At 50.5% G+C, this 18,092-nt stretch overlaps 1 protein-coding gene across 4 annotated transcripts; it reads left to right on the top strand.

Moving 5' to 3' along the window:
- The first annotated feature begins 1,040 nt into the window (after positions 1-1,040).
- Positions 1,041-12,220, top strand: LOC140898399 (uncharacterized). 4 transcript variants are annotated; one of them, XM_073312200.2, is made up of 5 exons: positions 1,041-1,113; positions 4,380-4,519; positions 7,245-7,371; positions 8,450-8,563; positions 8,933-12,220. In XM_073312200.2, exons 2-5 carry the CDS (start codon positions 4,412-4,414, stop codon positions 10,048-10,050), a joined length of 1,467 nt encoding a protein of 488 aa, XP_073168301.2. In that variant the 5' UTR covers positions 1,041-1,113; positions 4,380-4,411; the 3' UTR covers positions 10,051-12,220. The 4 variants fall into 4 exon arrangements, with proteins under 4 accessions (XP_073168301.2, XP_073168300.2, XP_073168302.2 ...); XM_073312199.2 differs by lacking the exon at positions 1,041-1,113 and adding an exon at positions 3,154-3,421; XM_073312201.2 differs by lacking the exon at positions 1,041-1,113 and adding an exon at positions 5,675-5,841 and having other exon boundaries at positions 4,429-4,608.
- The last annotated feature ends 5,872 nt before the right edge of the window (positions 12,221-18,092 follow it).

Genomic DNA, 18,092 nt, shown 5'->3' with positions numbered 1-18,092 from the left:
TGGGAACTGTGCAGAGGAAGAACTTATGTGAAGGTTCCTCATGGGGAAGGGGCAGGAGCCTGTAGGAAAAGGGGGTGGAGTAGAAGGAGAAATGGGGACTAAATCCCCCAAGTTAGAGGAGTGAGAGAGCAGGGGAAATAAAGAGGTCAAAGCAAAAGGAAGAGCATGATGGATTTGAAGCTGCATGTAATAGTCTATGAATTCGACATGCTCTGAGTACTGTAGAGAGGTTTACTGGTTGCAGATGTTGGGTTAATTCAATAATCGAGTGATCAGGACACTCCCCAGAAAGATGGGCAATACACAGATAAGAAATCCTCAGCAAATGGCCAGGACTAACCATAAGATGTTGCCTTTGTCTCCCAGTGGGCTGCAGAAACTGGTTTGACCAGCTTCAAGAGACTTAAGTAGAACAAAGAACTTTGAGTGAATTAAAGGGCAACCCAGCGAATGGAAGGAACACTTGAAGAACAGGGTCTGCTGGTGTACAGGCCTATGTTCTTAAAAGCACAGCATCCCAATGCCAAGACAAGACAGCTGTTCCCTATCAGACATGATGTATTGAGCAGCAAAAGGAGATTTGATCCAGTAAAATATTTTACATCCACCCACTGACAAAAATTGCAATAGTCATACATGATTTTAGTGTTAAAGAATCCCTGATCAATGTATCTGTCTGCATAAAGCCTCCGAGGAGCTCACAAATTTGTTTTACCTGGTGTTCTGATTACCTGAGTTGGACTGGGATTTTTTGTTAATCCACTGTTCATGGAGTTTCACTCCTTTAAATTGGTGACTTTTACAAATGCTATTTTGATGACTCTTAGCACTTCATCATTTCCCGTCATTAACATGGTGCAGATGGTTGTCTGTGTGTTCATTCATTTCTGTTTTCATAGCAAATAATCATTGAAAATATAAATAGTTACTAGTAGTTTCAGCAGTCACCTCTCACAGTGTTTCTAGTGTAACACATCCTGTTTGTATGGCAGACAGCAGTATGAGGTTTTAATGCTAATTTTTTGTTCTTTTTACCCAGTTTATTCTTTGGGATCATATGACTTCAAGGCTGATGCTGATTATGCAGTGAACGCTTCTCTTTCCCGAGCAGAGGTATTTGCATCTGAATGTCCCCCTCCCGCCCCATTCATGTGGATGTAATGGAAATAAAAAAAACCCAAATTTTAAACTAAAGGAATTAACAGAGGCTTCAAGCCCTTCAATTCCCCTTATTCAGGGCTTGTCTACATGGTGTGATGCTAAAAGTGTGAAGTTATTGCGCCGTAAACCCATATGGATGATCTTGTTCAGAAGTAAAGTCACGTTAGTTATGACTATAGCAGTCATGGCAACCATAAAAGATTGCAAGAGTCCTTCCCAAAAACACTATTATTCATCAGACCTTTGATGTGTCCAGAACGCTTACAATTTTTTGAATAGTCCAGGTATAACCCACATTTGATTTTTCAAAAAGAAGGAGTGAAGCAATGGGGCACTCATCTTAATTTCCCTGAGTGTTGCCCTGTGTGGAAAAGTCACTACGATATTTCCCAGATCTCAATTTTGGCCTGACAAAATTGCAATAAATGGTTTACGGTTGAAATTTAAGATGATCTTGCCTCTTCTCTCTACTGGTCAGGGTATCTGTTATGACCAGGAGAATGAAGGCTGGATAGTGTCATCATGGTAGATCCTCTTGTGCGCACAGATGGTGTTGGCTTGGCTGTACAGGGATCCCCTCTATAAGCGATGTATAGAAATTCTTGTCCCAATAGAATTAACCAATCGATCCACATTTTTGGTGCTCTAACTGTAAAATTCCTCTTTGATCTCAGCCTCTAGCTGCTCACTAATCACATGTCATATAAAGCATACCTGTTACTATGTACTCCCTGGGGAATTTTTCTCACAAACACAGCATTGTCTCTGACACCTTTCTGACATTTTCATGGTAATATTAATGACTGCGATATCTGCCTAGGTGTTACGACACAGCCTGAGAGGCTGTAATAAAAATATTTTCAGCTCACTTAACACATTGTAGTGTTGCATCTCAGCCCATGGGCACAGTGCAGGGCCCATCACCCGGCCCAGAAACACCCAGAAATAGGCTGTGATTGTCCTTATGAGATATGCTCTGTACTTTGTTTCTGAAGCTGTGTAGGATGTTTTCATTGTAGGCAAACCACCTGGCAGGCCGCTCCCTCTTTACTCACCTGACCGATAAGCTGATCAGACATCAAGGGGGGGAAATGTTATAAACATATCTGCTTAAGACAGCCCTGTGATATCAGCGGCTGCTCAGTGCAAGAGCATGCCCATGTGCTGACAGCACTGAGAAGTGTTTTGAGAAGAAGGATGGAGGATGCTGACATTCTTATGCAGCACTGAAGAAGCCAGGTGCACACAACTGCACGTTACGCCCACATTATAGAGACCCCAGGCAAGATTCACAAAGCTCCTTAGATGCCTAAATTTGGGTTTCGGGGCCTAAGTCTCAAGTTTTGGCTCCACAACTATTCCCACAACTCCTGTCAAATCATCTAGGCTCCTAAACTCACCCAGTGCCTACGTTTTCAGGGAAAAAGTTCCTTTGGTGCCTGCCCCTGGGTGGGGGGACATGAGGGGGTTTGGGCCCAGGGATGGCTTAATCCGGCCCTACAAATAACTCCAGGAACCTGGCGACAAAGCACTGACAGCTCCATGACCTGAGCTAGGGGAGCAGAGCTGGTAGCTCCGGCCTAGGGCTGGTAGCCAGGGAGTCTGGTGTGCAGACAAGAGACCAGCTCTGACCACCTGCTCCCTGTGCCCATCTGTTACCAGAGTGGTCACATACAGTCAGTGTCATCGAGAAGCATGCTGCCTGCAGCTCCAAGCTCTGGGCAGCCTCTCTAGGACCAGCACCCCCATCACTTCTGTGCCCCCATAGACAGGAACAATCTCCATAGAGGCCCCCCGCCCTTCTCCCCCCTCCCCGGGACATTGACGTCTCCTTTATCTAGTCACTGACACGGTGGCTTCTATGCACGATGCCGCCTAATGTGGGGAGAAGCTGCCCGCGCCCAGGGCTGGTGGGTCCCCAGGGGGCAGGGTTTGGGGCAGGGGCCTGCAGCGCGGTGGGTTGATCGCTAGGACCCAGGAGCGGCTGGGGGGCGGCTCTGGGGGGAGGATCGCGGGGCTCAGGCCCGGCCGCAGGAAGTGACTCGCAGCCGCTGCGGGGACTCTGGCTCCCGGCGAGATCCCCGCGCCCCGGCGGCTGGTGCTGGGAGCCCGGAGCCCGGGCTGCAGCCGGGAGAGGGGAACCTCCAGCCGGGCCCTGCCCGCTGCTCCCCGGGAGCCTCTCCCAGGGCAGAGCCCCCAGCCCGGCCAGGGCCCCTTCCCGGCCCGGCCCCTGCCCCGGGGGGCCCCGCTCGGAGGGAAGGTAAGAGAGACCCGCCCCCCCCCCAGGGTCACCCCCGGGCTGCAGGGGGCGGGTTTGGCCCCGGGCTGCTCCCCGCGGAGCCGGCTGCGATTCCCTGCCCCGGGCCCGGGAAAGCTGCCGCAGCCCCCGGTGTGCGCGGGGCGGGGGGAGCCCGGCCGGGCTGGGGGCTGGGACAGTGACACCTGGGGTTGTGAGCGGGAGGGGGCTGAAGAGGGGCGGGGGGAACAGGGGTGTGTGAGGCCAGGGGCAGGAGGGGGATGGGATGGGGGCAGGGGGAGGTGGCTTTAAGAGGCGGCTGAGGGGGGCTTTAAGAGTTGTCCAGCCTGGTGGGGACTTTCTCCGGTGCCGGAGCCTGCAGATGAGGGGAGAGACCCGGGGGAAAGGTCTGGGGCCTGGCAGGAAAGTGACTCTGCACAAAGGGCCCCTTTCAGGGACCTGCTGGTGAGTTTATGGTAGATGGGGAGCGAGTCCCAGAGCTGCTGCCTTCGGTGACACTCCCAGGCTCACACTCCTTCTAGTAGACTGGTGTGGAGACAGTAAATCAGGAAGTGTTATTTACTCCTTCTCATAACACAAGAACTAGGGGTCACCGAATTAAGTTAATAAGCAGCAGGTTTAAAACAAACAAAAGGAAGCGTTTCTTCACGCAACGCACAGTCAACCTGTGGAACTCTTTGCCAGAGGATGTTGTGCTGGCCAAGACTATAACAGGGTTCAAAAAAGAACTAGATAAGTTCTTGCAGGACAGGTCCATCAATGGCTATTAGCCAGGCTGGTAGGGATGGTGTCCCTAGCCTCTGTTTTGCCAGAAGGTGGGAATGGGCGACAGGGGATGGATCAGATGATCACCTGCTCTGTTCATTCCCTCTGGGGAGCCTGGCGTTGGCCACTGTCAAGACAAGACAGTGGGCTAGATGGACCTTTGGTCTGATCCAGTGTGGCTGTTCTTGTGTTTTAGACGAAGTAGCTGATCTGTGTACTGGAGAACAAATGCCCAGAAGAACAGGACAGTCACCAGTTGTCCGAGGCAGAGGGGAGGAGAGAAAAGGAAGGAGACAGAAAGGGAAAGAGAAGAGACTGAAAGGGGCAGCAGGAGCGGTAAGTGAGGAGGGAGGTTCTCAGCTCCCAGCCCTGGCCGGATCCATTCCCTGCATCCCCCTGGGCAGCCTGATTCTCCTGGGAACAAGGTGAGGAGCTGACAAAGGGAAAGTTCCTGCCCTGGCCGAGCTGCTGGATGCACTGCCCTTGGGGCCAATGTCAGGGGGAATCCACCAATGCAGCTCCTTTGATTCTGCTCTTTTCTAGTGTATGGCTCAGACGATCTGTTACGGGGTGGGGGATTTAAAAGTGTCTCGTGGGGGTTCAGTGCTGGTGGGAGGGGCTGGGTCTGTGTTGTAATAAAGTAACTGAGGGTTTTCCCAGCGTGGCAGAGTCCAGAGCATCTGTCTGCAGGGAGGGAGCCTGGGGGAATCGGGGTGTGAAATAGACTCAAGCCCCTTCTGTAACCTCCCCAATGGCCCCTCTCGCCCTGACAGCCTGAAGAATTACGTCCATGTTTTGCTCCAGATCCTCCCGTCTTCCAGGGGATAGGGAAAGTAAATGGCTGTGATGGAGCCAGCTCAGGGAGGAGATTTTCAGGGAGCTGCAGGGGGGATTTGTTGTAGAGGGGGAGGGGCAGTAAACACACTGGGTGAGGCAGGGAGGGGACAGGGCGTGATAAAGCTGCTGGGACATGATCAACCTGGGCCTGATTTTCTGAACAGGCCCATTGGTGGGGGTGGGGGAGAAACATTCCCCCATTTCTGAAACAGGAAACACCCCCCCGGGGCAGGGCTGGGAAAAGTGACCAGACTCCCAGTGCCGGAGCCTGAACCCACTGGCCAGAGGCTACTGTGGTATTTTGATAGGTCCATAGATTCCAGGGACTGTTTTCATCATCTAGTCTGACCCACTGTATAAACCAGGCCTGAGAACTTCCCCAAAATAACTCCTAGAGCAGATGAATAACATCTGATCTTGATTAAAAACTTGTCTGTGATGGAGAATTGGTAAATTTTTCCAATAGTGAATTACTCTCACCATTATAAAATGTACGCTTTATTTCCTGTCTGAATTTGTTTAGCTTCAGCTCCCAGCCCTTGGATTGTGTTATATCTTTCTCTGCTAGACTGATGAGCCCTTTATTAAATATTTGTTCCCTCTGTAGACTGCAATCAACTCACTCCATAATCTTCTCTTTGTTCACCTAAACAGATAGAACTCCTTGAGTCTATCACAATAAGGCAGGTTTTCTAATCCTTTGATCATTCTCCTGGCTCTTCTCTGAACCCTCTGCAATTTGTCAACATCCTTTTTGAACTGTCAGTACCAGAACTGGACACAGGATTCCAGCAGTGCCTGCACCAGTGACAAACACAGAGGTAAAATAACCTCTCTAACGCCTACGCAAGATTCCTCTGTTTATACATCCAAGGATCGCATTCGCTCTTTTGGCCACAGCGTCATACTGGGAACTCATGTTCAGCAAATTATCCACCATGGCTCCCATAGAGTCTCTGCTTCCCAGAACGGCATCCCCCATCCTGGAAGCATGGCCTACCATCTTTGTTCCGAGCTGTATACGTGTACATTTAGTCATATTCAAATGCATATTTTTTGCTTGCACCCAGTTTACCAAGTGATCCAAATTGATCTGAATCAGAGACCTGGCTTCTTCACTGTTTACCAATCCCCCAATTTTTCTGCCCTCTGCAAACCTGTTTAGTTATGATTTTGTTTTCTTCCAAGTTATTTCTTAGAAATGTTAAATAACGTAGAGCGAAGAACCAATCACTGTGGCCCCCCACTTGAAACACCCCCTTGATGTTGATTCCCCTTGTAAAATGACATTTTGAGACCTATCAGTTAGCCAGTTTTTAATCCATTTAATGTGTGCCATATTAATTGTGTATCATTTGAGATTTTGATTCAAAATGTCATGTGGTATCAAGTCAAACGCCTTACAGAAGTGTAAGTATATTATGTCAACACTATTACCCTTGACAACCAAGCTTGTGATCTCATCAAAAAATGATATCAAGTTAGTTTGAAAGGATTTATTTTCCATAAACCCATGTTGAATTGCATTAATTACATTACACTCCTTTAATTCTTTATTAATCAAGTTCCTGCATCAGCTCCTCCATTATCTTGCCTGGGCTCAGTGTTAGGCTGACAGGCCTATAATTACCCATGTCATCCTGTTTACCCTTTTAAAAATTGGCACAACATTAGCTTTCTTCCAGTCTTCTCGAACTTCCTCAGCACTTGAAGACTTATTAAAAAATCAACATTAACAGTCTAGCAAGCTCCTCAGCCAGCTCTTGTAAAACTCTTGGATGCAAGTTATCTCGATCTGCTAATTAAAAAATGCCTAGCTTTAGTGGCTTCTGTTAAACATCCCCATGAGATACTAGTGGAATGGAGAGAGTGTATATGATGAGGCTGTACCGTCTGGTTTCCCCCCAAATATGGAAAGGAAGCCATTGGGGTTCCTGACCCTGTCCCTGTCCCCTGCTCAGAGCTCTGCTTCCCGTATCAGCCTGTGGCTGGCAGGCGAGTGGGAAATAAGAAGTCTGTGCCTTCCTCCATCTGCTGGGGGGACAAGGAGCTCTCACCTTCTCCCCACCCCCTGAAGCCTCCTGGCTGCTCTGAGCACGGTGGGCTTGGAATTCTGCTACTTTAGTCCTCCGAGAACTTCTGGGTTTTTGCCTTCCTCCTGTGTGACTAGTGAAATAGTGGCTGGGGCAGCAGGTGCTGAGTGGGGGGACTCTTGTTGTTTCAGATGCCGGTGACCTTCGAGGAGGTAGCTGTGTATTTCACCCAGGGGCAGGGGGCTCTGCTGGACCCCGCCCAGAGAGCCCTTTACAGGGACGTCATGCAGGAGAATTACGAGACTGTGACCTCGCTGGGTAAGGGATTCCCGTCCCCTCGGTTATTAGAAGCCGTGGGGTCTGTGTGTCTGAATCTGGTCAGGTTCTTCCTGGTCAGTTAGATTAGAGGGGAATGGGTCCCATAGTTCACAGCTCCAGTGTGAGAGAGGCTTGCATCCCCATCCCCTCCAAAGTGGTCAGGGAGTCGTAAACCCAATGGACATGCTAATTCATCCCGATCCCTCCAGCTTTCAAGGGGGCAGAAGGCATGTATTGTCCTGGCTCTGTTAACTATAACTCACATGCAGAATCCTTGTTGGTCTCCTTTCCCAGGAGACCGAACTTGACCTAAGAGGCTCCTCCAAGCATCTGGGAAATGCACTGAATTGAAACTGACCCTCCTGCCCCATCACCTACTTTGAGATTAAACTGCATTCCTTTGCCATTCGTGTTTTTTTAAAAATTCAGCTGCCTGTTGAGCCCATCTGCTTCAAAAGCCTCCAGCCCGTGGTGCACATAACAGTATACATCTTGTGAGCAGGTGCTGTTGCTCTGAGGCTGACTCGGGAACCAAGGATTTTGACATTGGGGGTGTGAGACTAAGGCAGGAAAAAATGTCTCTCACCTCATATTATGCAATCTAGATCCCTGGTATCAATAACAGGCAACCCCAAAACTATCACTATTCACCATGAGGTGCAAAGAGGTTACTGCAGTGCAGCTTTTTGATTACATTGATGAGTCTGAACTGGATAACTGCTCATTGACTTCAGTTTCCAGGTTTATGCTAATTGAGTCTTGGTGGTAGACTAGTTCCATCCATGGGGAGGGCTCTGGAGGTTTAGAACTAGGCAGGGGTTTAACCCCAGAGCTGTGTCTGCATCAGCAAATCCCCCAGAGTGCACAGACCCTGGAAACTCCTCGTGCGGGGATGGTCTCCCACCCCCAATGTCTGCTTCTCTCAAGGGGGCTCAGTGATCATGCTTCCATCTGTTCAGATTATTCATGCTCCCAGCACAGTGTGGGGCCAGGTTAAATTCCGGGAATGTTCCTTGTGACAGATACTCTCCCAGTATTCCATACACCCTGATCTTGTCTGATTTCACCCCCCGAGCAGGATTTCCCATTCCCAAACCTGACCTGATCGCCCGGCTGGAACGAGGGGAAGAGGCGTGGGTCCCGGATCTCCAGGCCTCTGAGAAAAAGGAGGTCCCGCGAGTCACCCACACAGGTGAGGAGTCAGTGAAATTGACATAGAAACTGTGTGGTGAGTGAAGGAAAAAGCTGAGACTCCCAAAGATGTGCTGTGAACGAACTCCCCCAGGTCTGCCCCGTCTCACCCAGGTCAGGGCTGTAATCAACGGGTCGTGCCTCACCATGACAGATATCACTCACAGCTTCCCACCCATCCTTTAGCTGTAAGCAGTTTCCTCCCCAGCTTTACTCCCCTAGGAGTGTTTGGGTGGGATGTGGAGGCAGAATCCAATGTCTCCAGCTCCCCAACAGTCACTGTGTGGTGTTTTCCCTCTTTGCTGTTCCCCTTTTGGTCCCTTCTCCCCGGCACAGGCAGTGACTCCTGTCTGGATTCTCTCTCTCCCAGCAGGTGATGAGACTGTGAGTGAGAACAAGGAGGTGACTTGGCAGGTGGAACCAGAGAGGGCCTTTTTGAGAGGAGCTGAAGGGAATTTTCCCCAGGGCTTGGAACAGGGAGAAGCCTGGGGAAATCGGGGTGGGTCAGAGAGGCAGCTGGGAAACCAGCCAAGGAAGAAAGTGGATGCATCAATTCAAGGTGGGGGAGGATGCACAGATCCCAAGGAAACCACCGCCCAGCAGACAAATCCCAAGGATGAGAAACCCTACAAATGCCTCGACTGTGGGAAAAGCTTCAGTGTGAGAACGAACCTTATTACGCATTGGAAAAACCACACGGGAGAGAAGCCCTATAAATGCTTGGACTGCGGGAAAAGTTTCCGTCAGAGCTCACACCTTATTACACATCAGAGACTGCACACGGGAGAAAGACCCTATAAATGCCTGGAGTGTGGGAAAAGTTTCAATGTGAGATCGGCCCTTATTGCACATCAGAGAACTCACACGGGAGAGAAACCCTATAAGTGCCTGGACTGTGGGAAAAGCTTCAATGTGAGATCAGCTGTTATTAGACATCAGAGAATCCACACGGGAGAGAAACCTTATAAATGCTTAGATTGTGGGAAAAGCTTCAGTCAGAGTTCCAGCCTCACTAAACATCGGAGAACCCACACAGGAGAGCGACCCTATAACTGCCTCGTGTGTGGAAAAAGTTTTAGCGACAGCTCGTCTCTTATTAAACATGGGAGAACCCACACAGGAGAGAGACCCTATAAATGCCTGGACTGTGGGAAATGTTTCAATCTGCGATCAGCTCTTCTTGCACATCAAAGAACCCACACGGGAGAGAAACCCCATAAATGCCTGGACTGTGGGAAAAGCTTTAGTCAGAGCTCAAACCTTGTTACACATCAGAGAACCCACACGGGGGATAAACCCTACAAATGCCTCCACTGTGGGAAACGGTTTAACGTCAGTTCAGCCGTTATTACGCATCAGAGAATCCACACGGGAGAGAAACCCTATAAATGCCTGGACTGTGGGAAAAGCTTCAGTCATAGCTCAAACCTCACTAAACATCAGGGAATTCATGAGGGGGAGAGAGCCTATAAGTGGGACATGTTTTAATAGGAAGTCAACCCTTAATACGCATCAGGAGACCCCCAGCATGGGAGAGAGACCCCAGAAATGTCTCTGTTGAGGGAAAAGTTCGATTCAGAGATCAGCCCTCGTTACGCATCAGACAATCCACAAAATAGAGAAACCCCATAAGTGCTTGGACTGTGGGAAAAGCTTCAATGACAGCTCAGGCCTTACTTAATGCTGGAGAACCCACATGAGAGAGAAAAACCTTGAATGTGGGGCAGGCTTCCCTTAGTATCTGGCAGCAGCAAATCCGTGCAGGGAAGAAACCACTGAGATGTCCTTAGCAAGGCAAATGCTCCAAGTGGAGCCAACACCATGTCAGACATCAGAGACTCCTCCCCACATGGGAGAATTTCTTTCAGGGGCCTAACTAGGACTGGCCATGGTGACAAACCCATTTCCTCGTTCCCACACACATCAGGGGCATTTGGCTCCCAAGGATCCAGCTGCCCATCACTGGGGTGAGGATCCAGCAGCAGCTGAGCAGCAGCTGGTCAGTGACCCTCTGGCTCTACCTGGTCTAAGCAAACCCCAAGCAGAGGAGGAGGAGCCCTCATCAGCCCCTCCTCCCTGCCGCAGCCCTGAATGCTGAGCTGATGGGCCACAGGTGGGGGAAGGGAGAGAGAGAAACTCCTCCAGCCACTCCTTCTGCCTGGCTGAAGTTCCCCCCTCTCCCTTCCCCTCCCAGATGGGATCCCCCTGCCATGGAGATGAGGAGCAGGGCACTTGGGCCAGGCCTCACCTTCACTCTAGACCCCTGTCTCCATCCCCCATCTTTCACCAGCCCCTGGGCTGGGCTCCCCCACTTACCTGGAGCTGTTCCCTGCAGGGGGAGTGTCCCTGGAGGCTGGTAACTCCTCCCTCCCCAAATTCCCCAAGGCGCTGGGCTCTGGGGCGCCAATCGTTAAGGGACCAGGACGATGGGTTATGGGGAAGGGACTGAGGATGGAATGGTTGGAGCTGGGAAGCAGGGGGAGCTGGGTGCTGGGCTATCGAATGTTTGGGGATCATGGGATAAGAGGCGAGGGAGAGCACAGGGGTAGAGAGGTGCTGCCTCTCATCACTCACCCCTCTGCCCCTTCTCTGCGTTCAGACAGCACCACTAAGTGGGACTGATTCCCACAGGGCCTTTTGTGGGAGGCCTGGAGATACCACCTCTGCCTTGGCAGCATCAGCCTCTGAGCGTCCGTCTGTGGTAGGAAACGTGGTCAGGATCAGCCAGCTCGTCTCCTCTGACCCTCCCCCATTCATCCTACCCTAGATTCACCCAGAGCATCTAATTCCTTCTGATCCTCACCGTTAGCAGATTTCAGGGTAGCAGCTGTGTTAGTCTGTATTCACAGAAAGAAAAGGAGGACTTGTGGCATCTTAGAGACTAACCAATTTATTTGAGCGTAAGCTTTCCTGAGCTACAGCTCACTTCATCTTATGCACAATTAGCAGAGTGACTGTTAGAGTCACTGAGTTCCCCCTTTGGGGGTAGATTCTCTCGCTCCCAGCTAGTCTCACCTTGATCCAGGCCGTGCTGGCAAGCATTTCTTTTTGTACATTTTCTCTCTTACAGACGAGAATTAAATGGAGTCTAGAAGAGTAGGAGCAAGGATAGTAAAGGGTAGTGTTTTAGGTGCTGTGCTATTTGAGAGCGATGGGGTGAGTCCGAGGGATTCCCTCCTTCCCCCGTCACTGTCATGCTCCATCCTTGACGCAGCAGTCTCTGTCCAACCTTTGGAGAATTTTATCCTCTCCCCATTCTACTCCTCCAGCTCCCAAAGTGTCACTTACTACAGTGCCCCTGGCTCTCCGTGCACAGGAATCACACTTGGATCCTAAACCAGACTTCTGGAGGTGAAAGTGTCACCGACCTGGGCCAGGGTGGGGGAGGATTCAGATGAACCCCAAAGCACAAACTGAGGTTTCTGAGCTTAAATCCCTGTTTCCATCTATTGGTAAAGTGGCTTCTGGGCTTTTCAGAGCCAAGTACAGATCATTTGTCAAGGGGAAGGTTTTTGTTTTTGTTTTTTTTTCCTGTTTCGTTAGGATGATGGCAAAATGTTGTAACTAACACAACCGAATAGCGAGGAGGCGCTGAGTGAAGCAGGGTTAGCCAGCTCAGAAGAAAATGAGTAAATTTGTTCTCCTGATTGTGAATCAAGATTTTGCTTTCTGAATGTGAAAGTGCTTCATAGCCCCCCTGTATCGTGGGGTTTTCTTTCCTGAAGGTGTTGGGTCATGTACTTTGATATTAGTTTGGTTTGACAGGATGTAGCTCAGGTGTACTGGGGACGTGATGTGGCAAATGACCATTTGCCAGAATAGTCCTTTCCTATTTTCACCTCTATCCCGTCGTGAGATTTTCATGTGGTTTGAACAATGCCAATTGTCAATATGTATGGGCACAAACAGAGGGTGAGCGCCAGATTTACACTCCCAGAGGCAGAGACTGAAATGGAGAAGGAAGTTACTGCCTGATCCCTGCAACGATGCGAGATAGAGTCAGGAGGGGGATGGAGTGGGAGGTGAGGGGTACAGAGCTGGAAGACTGCACATTTCGCTCTTGAGAGCCAGACCGCCAATACTGATAACTGTGAACTTGCTGCAGCTGTGCTAGAGAGAGACACAAAATGTCCTATGAGTGCCATGGGAAGATGCCCCTGAAATCTAAAGGGCTAGGAATGATGCCCCAAGAGAAGAGAGGTGGGGAGAGGGCAGCGTCTCATCGTTGCTGAAAGAATGAGACTAGGCAGATGTAAGAAGGAAGCTGGGGAAGTCACGAGGCCTGAGCTCCCCAGAAGCCAGGCTGACCCCCATCAATGAGGCCAGAGAGAGAGGAGGACCCTGAAATTTTAGTTCCTCCCCTCCCCATCCGCCGCAGAGTCCTGGGTGCAGATGAGAGAACCCCTCTGTGCCCCGCTCGCCCCACACTGCATCCCTTGAACTGAGGTTTCCTGTTCTCGGAGCATTTACTCTTGTGACTGGATCTCGGCATCGCTCGCAGATTGTCTGCGCTTTTCTACCAGTTTTAACTTGTTTCTCTTTCCCTGGTGCCTGCGGGAGCAGCACAGTGCTGGCCTGGGACAGAAGTGGACTGTGCTGAGCCGGGCTCCGGGCCCTGGCTGGGGAGGTGGGTTTAGCTTGTATTTCTCATTTGGAAATGATAAAGCAGAACATAGTTTCTCAACCTCTCAGCATCTCTTGTCGTGAATATTAATCAAAATGGGCTTTCATGGAAGCCTCTTGGAGGTGTTATTTCTCTTTTCCTGAGCACCACAGACTGCAGATGCCAAAGCAGCCAGCTCTGTGGGATTTCAGAGTCTTCTAAGGCGAAAATCCATCATCCGCAGGGAAAATCCCCACTGGCTGTCCTGTCCCATTCACCCGCCTCCTGCGGAAGAAGAGTCAGTCAGGCTGGGGAGGCATTTTTTTGAACCTTGGTGAAGCAGCTATGGAGAGGAATGATGATAACCTGTTCTTTAAAACAGTGGTTCTCAACCAAGGGTACACATATCCCTGGGGGTACGCAGAGGTGTTCTGGGGGGTACATCAACTCATCTAGATATTTGCCCAGTTTTGAAACAGGCTACATAAAAAACACTAGTGACGTCAGTACAAACGAAAATTTCACACAGACCATGACTTATTTGTACTGCTCTATATGCTATACACTGAAATGTAAATACAATATTTATATTCCAATTGATTCATTTTATAATTACATGGTAATGATGAGAAAGGAAGCAATTGTTCAGTACTAGTGGCTGCGACACTTTTGTATTTTTATGTCTAATTTTGTAAGCTAGTTTTTAAGTGAGGTGAAACTTGGGGATACACAAGACAAATCAGCCTCCTGAAAGGGGGACAATCATCTGGAAAGGTTGAGAGCCACTGCTTTAAAGCACGTTGAAATCCACTGATGAAAAGTGCTATCTGAGAGCCAGGTTTTCCGATTTATTTTTGGCCGCACAAAGTGAGGCCCTGCGCTCAGCGTGATGGCATTTGTCCGTTTGGACGCAACACAATAACTTTCGATCGCTGCACCCAATCAGTTCTAACGTTTCAGGGAATGTTCCTGGCAGCCCTCAGGAGAAGGCTGCTGAGTTCGGTGAACGTCGGAAAATTCTGAGGGGTAATGGTGGATGCATGGGGCTCTCCAGGCATCTGGTCCCTAGCCCACTCTGCTTCAACCAGTGAGCATTTGTCGAATGTCTGGTGCATGGCTTCCACTGAGCCCTGGAGGGCTGAAGGGACTGTGATGTTGCAATACCTAACTTTTAGGTGTCTAGAAAATCACTGAAACAACCTTGGGGTCTGGAAAGGCTGAATTAGTCAGCTAAGCTCCCTGTACCGTGCATGGGGAAACTGAGGCATCTAAGGATGGGATTTACAAAAGCCAGCATGTTAGGCAGGGAGCTGCCTAAGCTAGGCGATGAGAGATGCTGATGTGAGGGGGTCCCTCAGTCTCTCCTGCGAAACCTGTGACACTTTGCAGCAGTCCGACGGAAAGGGGCCCTCCCAGGCAGGTGCCCCAACCCCAGACTGCAGAGTCGATCTCTTGCTGTGGCTCAGTGAATGTCCCACCTGGGCTGGGCACAGCACAAAGGGGCCTTTGATGAAGGTCTCTCCCCAGCACAGACCCTGCTGGGGGACAAGCAGCTGCTCAGTGTGGGCTCCCAAACCCCAGTGGAGGAGGCAGCAGCTCATGACCCAGGACAAAAAACAGAGACAGATGGAGTGCAGCCTCCTCTCTCTGAGCAGGGACACAACAGCTCCTGAATTGCTCCCCCCACTCCTCTCCCTGCCAGACCCCCAACCTTGGAGGAGATCAAGCGTAGTCAGGGGTGGATTAAGGCATATGCTATTTGCTAGCCCCTGTCCAAGGTAATAGGCAAAGGCAGAGGTAGCAAATTATAATAGGCGGAACCCTGTCCATCATAATTTGCTGTCCCAGACAAGAAGATGGAGAAAGGTGAGAGAAAGCAAATTATGATGGGAAAGCCCGCCACCCATCATGATATGGTACCCCTGGACCAGAGGATGGGGAAAGGCAGATGCAGCAAATTGTGACAGGGCAGCAAAAGCGATCGTGCTCCCAGCTGTTTGCAGCGTGACCCTGGCTGGAGTCTGGGAGATCCCAGACCTGGCAGCTGTCCCTTTCCATCTAAACTCCCATAAGGGAGAGTGTGCCAATTTTAGGAAAGAGCTGGACATACAGAGGGGGGAGAGGGAGGATCCTGCATAAAATCTCTTTCTTTTCCAAAGCAAATATCTCAACCCCTAGGTCATTTTCTTTCCCCTTTCCCTTTGAGGCAAAGGAAAATGAATGGAATGTAGGTAAATAAAGATTAAAAAGCGAGCATATTATATGTTGAGTCTTTGCCCCTGCTCTTTGCTGTTTTAAGCTAAACCTCTGACTGCCAGAAGCTGGGAGTGGGCGACGGGATGGATCGCTGGATGATTACCTGTTCTATTCATTCCCTCTGAGGCACCTGGCATTAGCCACTGTTGGAAGCAGGGAAGTTGGGAAAGGGGTGGGGTTCACAAAGAGGAATTGTGTGGAGCCTAAAACTGGGACTGAGGCACTTAAGGACCTTTGTGGGTCCAGGCTTATGTTCCAAATTCACTGTTCTTCTTCCTCGAAGCCTCCACTGGCCAGTTTGCCTGCTCTGGCCCCCATGCTGTTCTGCCTCTGGCATCGGCTCACAGCCCCTCTGCAAATGTTCATGGGACCTTCCCATCTTTGCAGCCTGTCACCTGCCTGCCTCTCATCAGGGCATTGCTAATGGGGCCCACTGTAGAGCTTCAGGTCCGTGCTCTATTCCTCAGTACTCCTTGGTGCTTTTTGCACTCTGGTGTGGAAGCGGATTCTTGTGTCAGCTTCATCCTTTGTAGATACACAAAGAGCTTCAAAGTGGGCTAGCACCTACCAAGATCAGCACTGTCCGTGGGTGGGAGCTGAAAGCTAGTCTCCATTTCTAGAGCCTCTGGTGGCTAATAAGGCCAGTTACCTGGCACTGCTCTTTGTGTCTGCACTCGCGGGAGGGGGAAAGAACCTTTCTTGGTGCAGAGAATGGCCAATGGGAGGGAAATACTTGGGCAGAGACAAATGAAAGAGGAAGGAAGGGAAATCTCTGCTGGTTTTGTAACACTGACAGACCCCACTCGTTGGCAGGTAGAATTGAACCTGGGGCTTCTGGAGCTTAGTGTACGAGCCTCTACGCCTATGGCCCTTAGGTAAGGCTGTAGAGCAGACTCAGTAATCTCTCTGTCTCTAAGTGGTCTCGGTGCCGCTAGATGGGACAGAACACCACACCCAGGAGGTGTGTGGGTTACAGTTTCATGAGGGGGTTATTAGCAGTGGACGTAAGGGGATCATTTCCAGAGGGAGTAACTGTAGAGTCCTGGCCAGGACCCATTTTGGGGGTTTAGTGGGGGGAGGGCAGAAGGGTGCATTGTGGGACCAGAGAGGAGACTTTCAGTGAAGCCAACTCCTGGGGATTCTCTGGCTGTGGGAGCTGTGAGACGGAGCTGCGATCTCGAATTGGGACTTCCCTGTCTTAAGCTGATCTGACCCTTTGACCCTTCCTCCCCCAATCTTCCTGTAGTCCGACAAGGGCTCTCAGCAGTCAGGAATTCTTGGATGCTTCTCCAGAAATAACTGTGTGGCACAAATGAGTGGTGGAGCTCAAATGGAGTAAACTGATTTTGAAGTCACCCTGGATTATTCCATACTTTCCTTAGTACATCTTTCTTTCTTTTCTTTTTTCCTTTCAGTTTAAAATTCTCTTTGAATTTCCTGGGTTTTTAAAACTTGATTCGGGGATAACTGGCTGAGTCTGTGAGGCCCTGCCACCCGGCCCTCAATTTGATGGCATTTCTCTGCCTGGCCTTTCCTCCCAGGAATATTCTAGGAGTCATTTGGTAGAACCCTGCTGAGTTTTGTGATAACTAGCAAGGGGAAATCCCTTCCCTCTACTCTCAACCTTAATTCCACACTAGTATACTTTGTGTCTGGGAATTTCCTCATTAAACAAAAATCATACATGAGCACTAAAGAAGACAAGAGATCAATGCAGAAACCTAGCATGCTTTAATACAATGATTCTGTGCCTCAGAAAAATGAACTAGGATCCAGATGAGCTGTAGAATTCTGAACCATAGTTCTGGAATGTGGAGATTAATATTCACAATCCCCTGCTAGATCCCCTACCCCCACTGTCTCAACCCAAAGGTTTTCCTCTCCAGTCCTCGCCTTCTCCTGCCTGTCACCAGGCCTCCCCATCTCAGTCTCTGATCTAGGACAATGCTAAAGTCCTCCAGGATCACAAAGAACAGTCACCATACAGGCAGATCAACGCCTTTCTAGCCTCCTTTCCCCCCTACTCACACTTTAGCCTCCTAGCTCATAAAGACTGGGATGTCAGAGCCTAGAGGAGCCCATTCCGTGGGGTCCTAATGGAATATTCCCTTCCTGTCTCAGTGACACAGTGTGAGAGGGGGCTATGTCCCTCACACTTTTTGAAAGTGGATGGGCCTGGCAAATCCACTTTTCGCCATGGCCCCCTGACACACACCTCCCCAGCCAGGCCGCAGCTGGAGCCCGGCCGGGGAACCCTGGTAGTGGGGGGCATCACACCATGGACCCTCCACCTGCCTGGGGCGGGGAGGAGGCCGAGAGTAGCCCCTGACCCATTTCCTCATCCTCCAGGTCCCCCACCCAGGGAAGGTGGAGGATCGGTGGCTCCTCACAGCTGCCCTGCTGCACAGCTCTCACCATGGCCAGGCCCGGGCTGCAGCTCTGAGGCCCCAACCAGAGCCAGGTTGGGATAGGAGCCACGCTGGTAGCTGTTGGGGGCTGCGAACCCTCCACCTGCCCTGGGCCGGGGGGCCTGCACTGCAGGGACATGGGCCAAAAGCTGCTCTTGGCACTCCCATCCCCATGGGTGGAGGGTCTGCAGCTCCCGGCCCACTCTGCTTGGCTGGGGCCAGGGCCTTGGGCAGAAGGGGTGGTGCCATGGAGGGGGGGAGGC

The sequence above is a fragment of the Lepidochelys kempii genome, chromosome 14 (assembly GCF_965140285.1).
Source record: "Lepidochelys kempii isolate rLepKem1 chromosome 14, rLepKem1.hap1, whole genome shotgun sequence".
Taxonomy (NCBI): domain Eukaryota; kingdom Metazoa; phylum Chordata; order Testudines; family Cheloniidae; genus Lepidochelys; species Lepidochelys kempii.
The sequence above is the reverse complement of the archived record's forward strand: the minus strand, read 5'-3'. Positions and strand labels throughout refer to the sequence as shown.